Source organism: Rhinichthys klamathensis, unplaced genomic scaffold (genome assembly GCF_029890125.1).
Source record: "Rhinichthys klamathensis goyatoka isolate OS25496 unplaced genomic scaffold, OSU_Roscu_1.1 h1tg000059l_1, whole genome shotgun sequence".
Classification (NCBI taxonomy): domain Eukaryota; kingdom Metazoa; phylum Chordata; class Actinopteri; order Cypriniformes; family Leuciscidae; genus Rhinichthys; species Rhinichthys klamathensis.
Genome location: NW_026606604.1, coordinates 5,613,899 through 5,628,508, shown reverse-complemented (window position 1 = coordinate 5,628,508; position 14,610 = coordinate 5,613,899). Strand labels below are relative to the sequence as shown.

Genomic DNA, 14,610 nt, shown 5'->3' with positions numbered 1-14,610 from the left:
CTACATTTTCTATTTATACCTTCTCTCGTCTTACTGCGGCCCAGACAGGGCAAAAAATGCTGACTGCTAGCACTCTGGCTCATATAACATCACACGCATGATACGGCACATCATGCTCTGGATGTTTGCTCGCCGGTCCAACCAGATTCTCACTATTTTAATATATTTAACTATTTAATTTATTCCTGTGATGGCAAAGATGAATTTTCAGCATCATTACTCCAGTCTTCAGTGTCACATGATCCTTCAGAAATCATTCTACTATGCTGATTTGGTTCTCAAGAAACATTTTTATTATTATCAATGTTGAAAACACTTGTGCTACTCATCATTTTTTCAGCATTCTTTGATGAATAGAAAGTTGAAAAACTTTTTTTAGAAACAATGTTTGCAAACTGTGGCTGGTGGTTTACATGTCAATCAGATGGTCTCTTCCTGTCTAAGTCGACTCAGTGGTTCTTGCCCATATTTAGCTGAAAAGAGGACTGGTCTTTATGCTTATATTCTGGCTACATGCCACTATACATCACTTTTGGAGTTGTGAATTAATGCACTGACCTTTGAACTGTGGTATTTCCCCAGTGGGTCCTTTCGGAAGGCCTTTGTGGCAAGCGTCACTGGTCAGAGCCACTGTAACCCCACAACTGCCCAGGAGAAAACCGATCTGTTGACTTCCTGCATCCTAATACACACACACACACACACACACACACAGAGAGAGAGAAAGAGAAATAGGCTAAGACCAGCTAACATCCATCATCAGTACAGCAGCAAAATACACTGCAGGGGAGGTGACGGCCTACTTATTACAGACAGCACACTGAGAAATTATGTTTACCCATAATACCTGAATATCTCTTTTATCTTTGATGGATAACAATGGTATTTGAATATGGTAATCATTAGTGTCATGGCATTTGCAATTCCAAGGTCATTGCTTCGATTTCCTTATAAAATGCCTAGCTTGAATGAAATGTAAGTGGCTTTGGATAAAAGCATCTGCCAACTGCATAAATGTAAATGAAAACGGTATTATCATCGGACACAATCACAATCACACAATCATGGTTCTCCCACAGTAGTTTTTCTGTAAGGCTTTTGCTGTGCTATAAGTCAAACATGCAGAAAAACACACAGCTGCTATTGGACTGGACAGAAGTTTATTGGTTTCCTAAGTGCACTGCATGCAGAGGAAGCCAGAGAGTGTTCTGCCAGTTTCCAGGTCCTTTCCTGGAATTTTTGGACTGATGATCATGCTGACTCTTGCCAAAGCTGCTCTCCTCCTCTACTTCGACCACTAAAATTCGACAGACGTATCTGAGGCAATACCTCAACCTCGAGGGGTCTGCGCTGATATATTCAGCCTGACATACTGAAAAGATAACGGATCTCAAAATAGACAGAGACCTGGAGAGCGAGACACTGCAATATTTACAAGGTCAAGTTTCCAAAAGGCCTTTGTAATACGTTACCATTAAACATGAATAATAAACAAATATTAATATTTTGCACTGTAAAGACTGTTAGTTTGGCACTCGATAGTGTGAATCCATGCTGAGAAGAAAGATCTGCAGGGGAGGATTGTGTGTAGGTAGGAACTATAACTTGTTACGGTGTCAAAAATGCAGACCTGAAGGTTTAAAGAATGTGACAGTCATTCATGGACTCTCATGGTGGTATATTTAGTCTCACCTTTCGGGTAAGTGGCACTTCGATAGGTACGGGCACCACCTCTGCCAGAAGGCAGCCGTAAAAGGCGACCATAAAGGCAGCGGGATCGTTGTTGGGGAACACAAGAGCCACCTGCTCGTGGAGTGATAAGAGAGGAAAGGTGTCAGACTTCAGACACGAGCGTATGCTAATCTGACAGGGACATGCTTTAAAACCGAGGCATGCGGCAGGAAACGACACTGTCATTAAAGGAATGTTCTGGATTCAAAACAAGTTATGTTCTATGTTCAGCATCTGCGGCATGTTGACGATTACCACAATCATTTTGATTCGTCCCTCGTTATGTTAAAAAAGACAAAATTGCACATACGTCGATATAATGGAAGTCTCTGTAGCAAGGCGTTCCAGAGGGTTTCAAAGCAGCTCGAATTTTGTGTCATTTTGTTAAAGCGCTTTAATTCGTGTTTTTTTTTTTTATCATCCTTTTACCAGTGTAGGCTACTATTTACACCGTAAAAAGTGAATACAGGCAGATTTAAAAGTTACTTTTCATATTAAAAAATGTATTTGTTTTAACATTTAACTAGTTAATTTAAAAAAAAGGTGTATTTTAGCAATCAAACCTTGCCTCATAGATGTGCATTAGTGAACACACAATATTTGCATATTTGAAAATAATGTTCTGTGGTAATCGACAGCATGTAGACGTTAACTTGTATTGAACTTGCAATTTTCCTCTAATGAGGGGATCTGGTTCTAATAGGTTCAGTCACACTCACCCGGTCTCCTGGTCGGACCATTGGTTCCTGTTTTGTGCCCAGTTTGTGGAGGATGTTGTACGCTACTTTGATGCTCCGAGACCAAAGTTTACCTGTGTAGAAGGAAGTACAGAAGAAACTGTCTTTTATGGGGTCAGTTCACCAAAAATGCCTAGTAGTTTAAGGTTTTTGAAAGAATTATCTTATGCTCACCAAGGCCGAAGTTATTTTAATATACAGTACAAATAGTAATATTGTGAAATATTATTACAATTTAAAAACAATGTTTTCTATTTTAAAATACTTACATTTATTTATTCCTGTGATGGATGTTGAAAACAGTTGTGCTGCTTAATATTTTTGTGGATTTTTTTGATAAATAAAAGTTGAAATAAAAATCCTTTGTAACACCATAAATGCCATTAATCTAATTTGTGATCAATTTAATGCATCCTTGCTGAATACAAGTATTCATTTCTTTCAAAAAATCCTAAACTTTTGAACGGTAGAGTAGGTAGGCACCAAGTTTGACGTGAATGCGAAACGCCATTGGTTGTTGCATCTCTTAACCAAGAACCGACAGTTTGAATAAATGTATATGGAAGTGCAAATGAGATTAAAGGTAAAGAGGGATTTTCAGGGAATAATGAAGTAAGTTCCCTTTTGGTCCTGCCACAAAGCTATCGTATGACTTCAGAGTCATATGGAGTACTTTTATGGTGCATAAGAAAACTAAGCTCTACACTCAGAAAACTGTGAAATAGAGAAAGAGAAAAAAGAGAAAAGATTACACACACTAAAGGGCAAGTGAAGGACAAACATGGACTGAGACCAAATGGCCAGATTTCTCAAGGTTTAAGCATCTGGATGAGTCAGACACAGGGCGTTTCAGAATTGTATCTTCTCTGTCCTGCTGAATTTTTGACCTTCTGTTATCAGGATTTAACTCATGGCTATGAAGCCCCAGTGAAAGCAAAACGGTGCGCATGAGATAGTGATCTCGCTTTATGTCTGTGTTCTGTGGAAAGTTAATTACTCTTTTGATTTGAGCGAGGATTTTAACGAGCTAAGGAGGAGGGTGATATTCCTCGGTGAGCTCTGGGGGGAGGGGGTGTTAATGCGCCACACAAACAGCCTTTGCCATTCATTTTCTGGCTCACATTGCAACCTGTGTGAGTGGCAGTGGAGGTTGTCTTTTGGTCAGGGTTTTGAGCGTCCTGATGATGTGTGTGTGTGTGTGCGTAAAGAAGAAGAAATGATGATGCTCAGGTGGCTTAATGAACATTTTCAATAAGATGATCAAAAGAAGAAAAGAAAAGAGGAAATACCAATCCATTACAGCAGACACACACACTGCAAACCCTTCCTCACACTCTCACCAGTGATGTGCAGGATCCTCATCGAGTAAAATCCCTACTGTGTGTGTGGTGTGAGGTGACGGAGACCGTCACCTCACACCACACACACACACTACACAAAAAAAAGCCCTATATGATCTCCCTCTCGTGTCGGAGCATAAATAAACAAGGAGACAAGAGTATTTCTGTTACTATAAAATGAACAGGTATATCAGTATATTCCGAGCACCAAAAACACACTATTTTCACACTTAAAAATGCCAATGCATTAATGCAAAATATCAAAAACAAGTGGCATCTGCAAACAAATTATGCTTTTCTCAGAACTAACTAGATTTTTTTAATAAAAAGACTTGTTTGTGCAAGTCTTGTTTGTAAAGTGTTTGTGCTATTTCTTTAAAATAAATAGTGCTACTTTGTTTGACATATAATAAATATTTTGTTTATGATATAATATAAAATATGAGTTATGATAAAATAAAATAAATAAGACAATTATACATTAAGAATAACTTAAGTGTTGAAATACTTTTCGGGGTCACTGTATCAGACTGTGTGGTCCCAAATAATACTCCGAAATATGAAAGAGTTTATGAGTATGAAAAGTATCACATATTATATGATTCTGCTCTAATATTAGGGGTGCAACGGATCAAAAAACTCACGGTTCGGATTGTTTCTCGGATCAGAGTCACGGATCGGATAGTTTTTCGGATAAGCAAAAAAGACAAAAAGACAAAACTTATGTTTATTTGTCTTATTAACACTTTTAAATTATTAAATTAAAATATATAAAATCAACTTAAAGTGCACAAGGCATAATATCGTATTTTTTAGAGATATTAGGGGGGTTGACTGGTTGAGTTACCGAAACAGGCCAATCAGGATGCTCTCTGTCTTACATGCGCACACACGCAAGGTCTCTCGCTCTCTCCCTCTCTGCCGTTCGCGTCGTATGTTATGCGCGCAGTATGTTCCGTCTCGCACGCGCGCTCTAGATTCCGGGAGATTTTAACTAATTTGCGGGCATCAGGGAGCCGCTATCGATATGCGGGATTTTTATAAGTTAAGTTTTTTAGGTCAATTCAGCGCAACTCCGGACTGTCCGGCCAAAATCCGGACGTATGGCCACCCTACTACACACACCGTCACGGTTTTATCCACTAACCTCTTTCCTTCATCATTATATTTGACAGGGAAGCCAAAATGCTCCCATATATGGGGATTTAAATGACGCGGGGCGTTCAAGCTCACGTCCTCCGATCGCCATGACCACGCTGTGGAGATGTGTGTGGACTAAACATGCGTAGGACACACGCACGCACGCGCACACACACCTACATTTTGTTTTTTTCATAAATCAATCCGCGGATCACGTGTGTGCCGAACCGAAGATATTGATCCGAACGGATCACGGATCAATGATGATCCGTTGCACCACTATCTAATATATTATTATTTTGTTCCAGTATGTTTGTATGCAGATGTTGGTCATTTTATGTATGGCTGTAGTTAAATATGGTTATATTACCATAAGTAAGGACGTAGAGGGGTTTGCCGTTGGTGTCCATGGTGGTCAGGCAGGGCGCTTTAGGCGAGATGGTCCCCCAGCGCTGCAGTGCAGCTTCCAAAGATGGTGGCCAATTAGTGACCACTCCCAGCGGTTCCCCTCGAATAGCAATCATCTGAGCGCCCTCCGGCCGTGGCTGGTTGGGGTCAGGCTGCTGGACTGAATGAAACAAGATGGAAGGGGCAAAACATGGCCATTTAGGAGGCAAAAAATCATCCATGTTTTAGCAAATTGGTTCAATGAACAGTGAATCCTTAAATCAACGGTTCATTTGAATCATCACTGGTGTTTATGTCAAGACATTTAATTAAATGCTGATGTTCATTACAATGTTTTCAGTTAGCTGACTTACTGTAGCTGATTTGGATGATTGATTCAACCAAATCATTCAAAACAACCGATTCAAAAGATTGTTTTGTTTGCGAATCAGGCATCATTATGTGTGTTTGTTTATAAGAATAGCTCCCAAAAAAAAACTGTGAAACTGTGATGATGAGTCAAACACTCACCTTCTAGGAGCTCTTCGAAATCATCAACAAAAAACTCTCGAAGCGGAGGCCGTCTGGGCTGCTTTAGTGTGTTCACAAGTTGCTGGATTTTAGCTGAAACACGACTGCTAACAGGGACTCCTATGAAGCACACATACATGTTAATGCACAAACGCACACAAACCTTGACAAAACAACAAGCAAAAACAAAAGGAATATAATCACTCATACATAAATCAAATTTTCCTGAATCTGCCTGAATGAGCCTATTAACACACACACACAAGGCTGTCTGGGTCTAAATGACTAGCCGTAAACGGATTAGATGGACGGCTGAATGTGCACAATGAAGATGTTTCAACTCCCCACTGTTGTGTATACTTCCGTATCAAACACCTCAATTTTCATCTTACCCCTAACAAATCAATTTTACAAACATTATTGATTAATGCCTCTGACAGATGCAGTCAAATCCAGCCTTCAGGGGCGTCCCCAAGAGATCACATTAAAGCGTAATAATATAAGAGTGGGATCAATGCCCTCAATCACAGCTTATATATATATATATATATTTCAATTACTGAAAATCATTTAATAAAACCATTTTGGTGTACATAATGCTTTAAGTATCATGAACTAACAGTAAACAATACTTTTATAGTATTTATCCCAGCTACCACCACTGTGTCCTTAACCCCAGGTTGGTGCAGGGGGACTATATGCTAGTTGCTCTGTATAAAACCATCTGCCAAAATAAATATGGTTAGGGTGGAAGAGAAATGCTAGATGGGTTGTCAAAATGATTGAGGAAAATGACTCATGTAAATCTTTCAAAGCTCATTGTAATGTTTGAAATGAAAACGTCATTACTGTCTCTAAAACCTCACTCCTTTTCTTTCACACACATTATTGTGCCCTCACCATCTCCGGTCTCCATGAGTTCGGCGTTGCCATATTTGGGAGTGGTCCGGGGTACGGTGGACACCTGTGGCCTCTCAACCTGAACGGGATGTTCGGAGGTGTAGGTGGTGACGTCTGGAGGGGCTGAGTGATTCTCTGGATTTGGGAATATGAGGAGGAACCAAAATGCAGGATGAGAAACTCTAGCTTTAGCTGTTTAAGAGCATGGAAATGGTTATAATATATATTGACCAGAAAATTACCCACTTGAACCAGCCGTAAACCAACTATCATGTTCCATAAATTGATATCTGGTTCAAATTGGTCATTTGCTAAACAATCTATATTATACATTGAATAACCAATCCAATGGCCAGCCCTAACCACCTATAAACCAGCTGGCAACTGTTTTTGCAGCTAATAACTGACTATCACATTCCAAAAAAACGTTTGAACTGGATTGACTAGAAGGATTTCAGTCCTAGCTGCATTTGATAAAGAGCCCTGACACACTTGGCACATTGTTTACGGTTAAAAGGAAGAGGGTGGGAGGCATAGAGGAAGTGATTTTGAGGGAAAACATGCACATGTCTCCGAAAGAGAGAGACGGATGGAACGAAGAGACACAGAGGAGAGCTTTTTCATCCTTTCCTTAATTACAGTCCCTTTTACTTCCACTCGGTGAGTCCGCTGGGCTTCTCTCTCACCGTTCACCCTCCTTCTCAGATCATAAATTCTCAGCTGTCTGCGGCTTCTTTCTCATTCCCCTCAGCTCGCTCCTGAAACGTCTCTTTCACATTCGGTGCCCTTGGCTGGCACGTATTACCATTATGATATTCCTACAGAGTTTGTGTGGTCTAACGTCAAGTAAATAAATGTCACTTTCCTTTTTTTGTACGATTTCAAATGGCAGATGTCAGTGGGTGAGCCTTTCACTAAAAGCTCATAAAGTGTCACAAGTTTCCTACAATTTCATCCCACGCTCCAATCGAGCCGTTCAGAGAGAAATAACCGGCCGTGTGTAATTTCGACACCGGGAACGAGGAGAATGCCAATGAGGCAGCACTATTTCTCCTCCACCATAAAACACGCAAAATGGCCCTAACAGAAACGTCCACTGTGATCAAGGACGACACAGTCCAAGGCTTTTAGCTGCTTAGCTTTAGTTCAGCAAAGATGGTTTTCAATGTAATGGAACTTTATGCAGACCCTGAGTTCGTATCTGACTGATATGATACATTAATATCAAAATTAGATAGAGTGGTATATTTCAGTGCATTACTTTATACAGTAGAGAAACTGTTCCTTTACTGCTCCATTTCATAAATCATTTTGTTTCTGACCCGTATTATCATGTATAAATATAAAATGAAGTAGTCATAAATCTGGTAGAGATAAGTCAACAGAATGAACGTGATTAAGCGAGATGCCTCCTGTCTGAGGAATCGTGCCAAGCACAAAAGGGGATCGTGATGAAGGATGTGACTAAGGAAGGGCACGACCCCTGGACCGGGCTTCCACCCACCATCAGTACTAAGTGTCTCTACTGCTACTCCCCCTCATCTCCAGGAGGGCTGGGTAAAAATATTGATGTGACTACCAGTGCGGCTCAATTCACGATTGAATGATCCTTATGAGCCTGTTCTTTTAAAACATCCAACATTACCATTATAGTCTGATTCTTGAACAAAAGACCCGAAGTCGGTTCCTTTTAGTGAATCAGTAACATACAACATTAACAGTGTAAATGACTCTTGTGAGCTGGTCCATTTTTCTTAATCAAAACAGGGTAGTCCGAATCATGAAAGAATGACTCTTTTGAGCCGGTTCTTTTTAGTGAATCAAAAACATACAGCACAACATGTAGCTCAATTACTGAATGACTCTTGTCAGCGAGCTGGTTCTTTTTAAGCAAATCAAAAACATACAGCGGAACGTCTAGTTTATTCAAAAACAAATTTATTTTATGAGCGTGTTCTTTATTTGCGAATCAAAAACATACAGTAGGCTATGATGTGTAGCTTGATTCTCAAATGAATGACTTAGGGTGCTTTCACATCTGTAGTTCGGTTCATTTAGTCCAGACCAAGGGCGAAAAATGACACTTTGTAGCACTTTTCAGGCATTTTGGTTCCTTTTCACACCACACTGACTGCTCTGGTCCGAATCAGTTGATGAAAACGAACCAAAATGCAGTCACGTGACAACATTCACATCACTCGTTGGCCAGATGCTGCACTTCGATTGGTCAAAATTAACGTGCGGGAAAATTCCACAGATCTATAAAGCCCCCTTTCCCTGAGCTGAAGATTTCGCTGTTCATCGAGTTTTTGAAAGTTGGGACCTAATTTGGTCATCAGACCAAATTTCTATGAGGCTCTGCACCTCCTCACAACTCCAAGTTTGTCCGTGCAAACTGTCAACAAACATTAGTTCTCATCCCATAATGCACAGTGCAGCTGACTACGGAAGCTGGTTTAGTCCAAAAATGCGCAGTTCTTTGGTAGTTGGGTCTGTTCGAGGTCAGATCACGTTCTCACCACAAACAAAGCGCTCCAGAGTTCGTTTGAAAGCGTCGGTACACTTGTTTGGTCCGCTTTTGGTGCGCACCCGAGTGCGATTGCTGCATTCACACCAGCCCAAACTAACCGGACCAAGGGGGACAACGAACTCTATTGCGATTCAACTTAACTAAATGAGGCAGGTGTGAAAGCACTTTAATATGAGTAAGTCCTTTAGCAAATTAAAAACATAGAGTGTCATCAGTGTAACCTGATTCAAGAACAGATGAGAAAATATTTTTTTGTGAATCAAAACCATAAAGCGTTACCAGAGTAGTCTGATTCTTGAACAAATGGCTGTTATGAGCTGCTTGTTTTCTAATCAATAACATACAATGCAACCTGCGTAGCCTAACTCAGCAACAAATTATTTTATGAGCCTTTTTAGTGAATCAAACATATACATTAGAGAATAGAGAACAGCAACCAGAATAGTTCGGTTCATGAAGAAATTACTCTTATGAGCTGCTTCTTTGTAGTGAATCAATAACATACAGCATGACCAGTGGAGCCCGACTCCTGAAACAAATAACTCCTATGAGCCAGTTATTTTAAAGAATAGTTCAAAAAGATAAGTTAGTGGTCCGAAACATTCAAAGCATTGTTGGAGAGATTTTATTCCATCTGTAAGAATATGTAAGCAAAATTAATATCATAGTTAAAATACCCCCAAATGAATTGGAATCTAATCAAATCAGAAATGGAATCAAATTAGCATGAGAGCTTTGTGAATCAGAATCCAGTGAAATTGGGAAATCAATCTCCAGCCCTAATCTCCAGACTCCCTCCCAGCCTCATATTAGACCATCCTGCCTTATATACTACCTCATCTCCTGCTTCATCACTGGCCTCCCTGCCTCGTCTCCTGCCTTTATCATCCGTGATGAGTGTACGAGAAAACACCCAGCAGCTAGAGTCCTTACGTAACAGGCTGAAAATAACCCACATCTAAACTCTCTCCCTCTATCACTCTCTCTCTCTTTCTTCACCCCACCCCCCTGCTCTTCAGTGACACGGACACTAATGTGGTGGAAAAGGAGTTTCCTCAAAGCCCAGAGGTGCTTGCAGGAGAACAAATAAAAATGACATCTAGAGTCACGTGAGAAAACCTGCTGGCAAATCTGCGTCACTGAGACTAGAAAACCCCAGACAAACAGATTATTTTTAGTCTGGAGAGATGCATGAGAATGAATATTACAATCAGTTTTCATTCATTACTACATTCAAATGAGAACATCTTTGGTTTAAGTACTGTTCAAAAACATATAAACTGAAGTATGTGATATAAGCAATTTATCAAAACACTTAACCTAGAGTTGAACAATTTTGGGTTGGTGAGATTTTTTTTAATGTTTTTTTAAACAAGTCTCTTATGCTCACCAAGGCTGAATTTATTCTATCAACAATACAGTAAAAACAGTAATATTGCAAAATATTATCATTTAAAAGAACTGTTTTCTATTTGAATATATTTTAAAAATGTAATTTATTCCTGTTGTCAAAGCTAATTTTTGCAGCATCATTACTCCAGTCTTCAGTGTCACATGATCCTTCAGAAATCATTTTAATGTGCTTTGTGTAAATCGTGATACTTTCTTTTTTCAGGTTTCTTAAAAGAATATAAAGTTCAAAAGAACAGAATTAATTTGAAATAGAAACTTTTTTAACACCATACATGTATTTACTGTTACTTTTGATCAATTTAATGCATCATTGTTGATAAAAAAAGTATAAATTTCTTTAATAAAAATAAAAAAATCTTATTGACCCCAAACTTCTGAATAGTGTATGTATGACATAAGCATGTGCCTGTGTTTCAATGAGAAAATTATTTCAATGGTTAAATGCAAATAACATTTAGAGAAATAATCATGCATGTTTAACAGATAAACACACAGGTAGCACAAAACACTGACATTTAAAGCAATAGTGCACACAAAAAAGATATCTCTCTTATCATTTTACTCACCATCATGTTGTTCCAAATCTGTTTAACATTCTTTCTTCAGTGGAACATAAAAGAAGATATTATGCAGAATGTCTCAGCTGCTCTTTTCTATGCAGTGTAAGTGAATGGTGACAAGCATGATTTTAAAACTTCATTTGGGTTATCATTTGGGTTCAGAAGACTTGGAAAATAGTGTCAAACTTTTATGGACAACTTGTATAATGATTGTATGGTGCCTTTTTGTGGTAGCCACCGGTCACCATTCACTTTCAGTGTATGAAAAAAGGCAGTGTGAACATTTATGTTCCTTTTGTTTTCCACAGAAGAAAGAAAGACATACATATTTGGAAAGTTTAAAGGGGTGAGCAAATATGACAATTTCAAATTTTGAGTGAACTATTCCTTGAAAAACACAAAGTAGGGAATGAACAACAACGATTAGCACATAGAGACAAAGAATGGACATCTAAAAGCAGACTGGACGCCTGAAAGAACAGCATTTCACACTTCATAATTTAATTAAAAAAACATAAATATTTAGAAAACACACAAGGTACACAGTCACTACTACTCACAGAGAGACCATATCTCAAATTCAACAGCACAAACAACGTCTCATAACTGTTCTAAGAGAACTGTGCTCACTTAATCGTACATACACAGAAGAATTGACGTTCAAACACATCAGGTCATAAGATTCACAGCACGCTACTCCAAACACAAACACACCGAGGGGCCCATCGTCCCCCAGACTCCAGAGAGAACCACATGGAGGACACAAAGACGGTCTGGATGATCGGATGATTGGGGGAAGTTCATGATGTAAGTGTGTGTGTGTAGCATCAGTTAGTATACTGACCATCCGACTCCAAGGGTGGCGGCCAGAGAAGATCTGATCCGAACTCACAGGAGCGCCGCAAATTTCCGTTCTCTGCTACGCCAAGCATAGTTTTCCTTTTCAACGAGAGGTGAGCGATCGGCCCTGGATGGGGAAGGGAGGAAGGGGGAGAACCAGAACCTTAAGAGCCGTCCACTTCCTCACTGACCGCAGGCATGGATGGGCAGGAGGGACGGGGGCTGATGAGCCGAGCATGGACGGTGCCATGTTCCCAACAGAGTAACGAAGACTCTGGATGTCTTGCATGGAAGGGGAAGGGGGAACGGAGAAGGTGGGAATGATTGAGCATTCCTACAGGGGGACCCACACTGCCATGTTTCTCCCAACGGTACAGGACAAATATGGGAAAACGGGACAAAAGCAACAACCTAGGAAGCACTTGTAGCACTTTGTGCCTGGTCCAGTGTTTAAAAATTTCCGAGAGAGACATTAACCATCCTTGCTGTGTTCCTAAATACGCACTAACAATGTTCTGAGAGCTTCGAACACGACCGAGTCTCTTGAGGTTGGTTGTCTGCTTTTAGATGGTACCACAACATTATCATGTAGGAGGACAAAAAGGAAGTAAGAGAGAGAGAATCGAAAGGCTATTTTACACGGTGACTGCGAGTTCCCAGTTTATTTTCAAGGTGCCAGAGAGGAGGCGGCAAGGAAAGCTTGCCAAGATTGTGTGTGTCGTTGACCAATCACAAGATTTTATGTGTCAGTATTCTCCAACCAATCAAACTGCATTTAGTTTTAATGTTTTTAGTCACTTTCAGAATTGATGCGTCTAAAATTGCTCCCTGCTGCCCTCACAATGTGAAAGAGTAAAAGAATGAGTGATTTCAGACACAGCAAATGTCAGCCCACCAATCACATTTATTTCTATTCATGGTTAGCCTATTTTATAGGCCATTTTTATTTTATTTCCTGCTCAACAAAAACAGCCTACATTGGTGAGTTGGTCTTCGGGATTGGTCAAGCTGTTTGTTTAGCTGGTTTTAAAGAAGTTTTAGGCATTTTTTAGCATGTGAGACTAGCTAAACCAGCTAAGACCAGCTTAGCCAGGCTCACAGAACAAGAACGATAACTGTAACTATGTTTTAATAATAGTTTTAATTATTTGAGAATAGTGTCCACACCACAACTATAAACAGAACGACACAGAGAAATTATATCGATGGACTCACTTTTGGAACAATTTTTTTCCAGATGGTAAACGATTAAAACATTGACAGCCAATCAGAATCCACCCGACTTTAAAAAGCTCATGTGTTTAAAGCGAGATAACTTCAGTGTGTGCTTATTATTGTCTTTTCATGTGGACGACAATGAAGTTACAGTTATCTTTATAGTTATCCTTCTTGGTGTGAACGGGCCTTAAACCTGCTATTAAAATGGCTGGATTTTTTTTTTAACAGGGTAGGTTAATTATCTATGTCTTATATGAAACATGGAATATAATACTTACAGTAATCACTTCATTCAGAAATGTTTTCGCTGAGCTAAAGCAGTAGCGGGCAACACTTGTGTGTATGGAAAAGAGCAGGTAAAACTTATTGCTTATCGTGCACCGTGTAAAATGCCCTTAGGAAGAAAGAAAATGGGGAAGGTGGAAAGAAATGAGGATAGAGTGATTTAAAACACACAACAGAAAGGAAAGTTGAAACAGGAAAGGGAAACTGAGGTAGAAAGTGAGGGGAAATAAAAAGATATGAAGGGAGAGAGGTAACAGGACAGTGTGAAAGAGATGAGTTCCTTTCTTTAGACATTAAACTGCTCCACAGGGCATTCCTACATGCCATCATAGCTCTATTAAGACACCAGAGTTCATCACTTAGCCACAGTCTACAACTCTAAGCCCTCTGGATACAGAGGGTTCGTGAGGTTTTTGAAAATGAGTATTCTGTCTTTCACTGGCCTCTGAGTGGAGGAGGGGAAATTTGGAGTAAAACTCTTTCCTCTTCCTGCTGCTTTCTTTGTTTACATTAAAAATCAGCTGGCTGGATAGATTTAGCATCTGTTCAGCACAGGTTAGTCAGGAGGACTACTTTAAACAGATAGAACGGGGAGGTGTAACTGACTCTATGTTGACTGAATTGTCACCTCAGGGCTCAACAATAAGGATCTTTTCTGCTGGTCCGGTTAGGCCAGTAGATTTGTACACAACAACAAAACCAAAAAAAAATCTTAAAGAAAACAATACTAAATTAAATTATGATTTTTTTTTTATTAAATAAACAAATAATACATAACAATTAGACATGTGCCGGTATTCGGTAATGCGATAAATCGCGGTAATGAATATGCACGATATTGTTATCGCGGGGACTTCGAAATACCGTGAAAAATAATAGATCCGAATTTAGATTTTTAGAACGCGCATCAGCTTATTTTCCATCAACCGCTTAAAAAACAATGCGTATGCTGCGCAAAACACGTGCGCACTTTGATGTAAACAATCCCCACATCACAT

General features: G+C 39.6%; 1 protein-coding gene across 9 annotated transcripts in view; it reads right to left on the bottom strand.

Annotated features, from left to right (window-relative positions):
* The window catches only part of dip2ca (disco-interacting protein 2 homolog Ca), a 126,600-nt gene that overhangs the window by 31,368 nt on the left and 80,622 nt on the right, over positions 1-14,610 (bottom strand). For 8 of the 9 annotated variants that reach the window (XM_056249147.1, XM_056249149.1, XM_056249148.1 and 5 more), the window contains exons 6-12: positions 12,114-12,236; positions 6,767-6,901; positions 5,867-5,986; positions 5,319-5,516; positions 2,451-2,542; positions 1,693-1,803; positions 559-682 (exon numbers count right to left, since the gene is read on the bottom strand). In XM_056249147.1, coding sequence (XP_056105122.1) covers positions 559-682; positions 1,693-1,803; positions 2,451-2,542; positions 5,319-5,516; positions 5,867-5,986; positions 6,767-6,901; positions 12,114-12,236 — 903 coding nt within the window. The remainder of the gene's footprint in view (positions 1-558; positions 683-1,692; positions 1,804-2,450; positions 2,543-5,318; positions 5,517-5,866; positions 5,987-6,766; positions 6,902-12,113; positions 12,237-14,610) is intronic. The other variant, XM_056249152.1, reaches the window with a different exon arrangement.